The sequence below is a fragment of the Emiliania huxleyi genome (genome assembly GCF_000372725.1).
Source record: "Emiliania huxleyi CCMP1516 unplaced genomic scaffold EMIHUscaffold_500, whole genome shotgun sequence".
NCBI classification, from domain to species: domain Eukaryota; phylum Haptophyta; order Isochrysidales; family Noelaerhabdaceae; genus Emiliania; species Emiliania huxleyi.
The window spans coordinates 35,479-37,265 of NW_005198242.1; the positions used below are offsets into that span (position 1 = coordinate 35,479).

A 1,787-nucleotide genomic window follows, 5' to 3' on the forward strand; every position below is an offset into this window, starting at 1 on the left:
CTTGCGGCGGTCCTCTCCCCAGCTCCGCTGAGGGGCCGTCATTTTTTCAGGACTTCGCGCCGGATGCGTTTGCATATGACAACGTCGAAGGCACTCGGCAAGCGTCCGGTGTCGCAGCGGCCGTCGGCGTTTGACGTCCTGCTCAACCGCGCGCGTTGTGAACGTGCAACATCAAGCCCTGCCAGCGATCCCGCCCGGCGGCCTCCTTTCAGCGAGACGCGTGGTGACGGCTCACGGTTCATCGAGTGCCCGTGCTGCGGCGAACAGATCCACCGAGCCCTGATAGGCTCACACCTGGAGTGCTGCCCCGGGGGCGTGGCTGCCGCGCCGCCCTTCGCGGCGGCTGCCGCCGCATCGCAAAACAGCGCCGCCTCCTCAGTGGCGTCCGAGGTCGCGTGCCCCTCGTGCGGTTCCTACTTTCCGACCGAGGCCGCCGTCTTTGCGCACCTCGATGTCTGTCCGGGAGCACGCGAAGCAGAGGACGCGGACAGCTGCCGCGAGAGAGAGAGCGGCTGCGCCTCTTCCGGCGATTGTCAAAGTAGCTCGAGCGGCGATGGTGGGAGTACCGGCGGTGACCCTCGCGTCTCCTGCCCGGCGTGCGGCGTGTGCGTGCAGCTGTCGAAGCTGAACTCGCACCCCACTCAACCGCCGCGCCGCTAGAGTGGTGAGTCGCCTCTCCAGCCGCGGGCTTTTAATAGGCACCTCGACGAGTGCGCGGTGCGGATGTCGCCACAAACGCCCCGGCCGCGGCCATCGCTGTCGCCTCCGCCGCCATCGCAGCCGCCGCCTGTACAAGCGGCGGCAGCGCAGCCGGAGTTGCCAAAAGCGTGCGTCCAAGAGGAGCGCGAGGTGTGCGGGGAGAGCGAGGGGCCGGCCTCGGGCGGCGACGCCGTCGCCCTCTCGCAGCCGCCGACGCAGCTCGCGCCGAAGAGCATCGAAGCCCTCGCCGCCGAGCTCCGCTGCACCGTCTGTATGGACATCTTCGACGAGCCGACCTTCCTGCCGTGCGGCCACAACTTTTGCCTCGCCTGCATCACCGATTGCTTCCGCATCATGTCGCAGATGTGCTGCCCGCTCTGCAAGGCGCCCACGTGGCGGAGGCAGGTCACGGCAAACCACTCGCTCGCGAGCATCGTGGCCGCCTACCGGGCGATCGCAGACGCCCATCAAAGCTAGCCGCGCCGCATGATCACCAAGCAGGCCGCTCAGACGTCACCGGCCGGATGGAGAGCTCGTGGTCTTCTTTCTGCCAGTTTATGTGTCTCTGGGGCGCCCCCTCTGGGAACAACGTCTCATCCTCCCCGAGGCTCCCCTCCTGTCGCTCCCTATCCTGTCTCTCCATCATCTTTCTCACCGAACGGTCAGGCTGTGAGAGCAAGTTGTGCTGTTTAAATTCTTTCGCGCCTCTTCGCGCCTCCTAAAAATGGCGCGGCACAAAGTCTCATACATCGGCAAGGTACCTTTCAGGAGGTACCCGACAAAGGTCGTAGTTGGCACTCAACCTAACCACTTCGTCATGCACAAAAATGCCACGCCCGCGGATATCGAGGCGCACCCGAAGTTCGCTTCGCTCCAGAGCCGCTTCGCCTCGCAGGACCCGGAGTGGGAAATACTCCAGCGGCTCGGGCCGGCGCAGGCGGTGCTGGACGCGTCCGCCGCCGCCGCCGCGGGTGCGTCGGGCGGCGCAGCGGCCGCGGCGGCCGGCTCGGCGGGTGGCGGCGCGGCGGCCGGCTCGGCGGGTGGCGGCGCGGCGGCGGCGGGCAGCGCGTCGGCGGGCGGCGCGGCGG

General features: G+C 67.9%; 1 protein-coding gene across 1 annotated transcript in view; it reads right to left on the bottom strand.

Moving 5' to 3' along the window:
* Positions 1-656: 656 nt before the first annotated feature.
* Positions 657-1,787, bottom strand: part of EMIHUDRAFT_470628 (hypothetical protein) — a gene marked incomplete at both ends in the record, with an annotated part of 17,893 nt that continues 16,762 nt past the window's right edge. The window contains one exon of the mRNA XM_005766667.1: positions 657-1,142. Coding sequence (XP_005766724.1) covers positions 657-1,142 — 486 coding nt within the window. The remainder of the gene's footprint in view (positions 1,143-1,787) is intronic.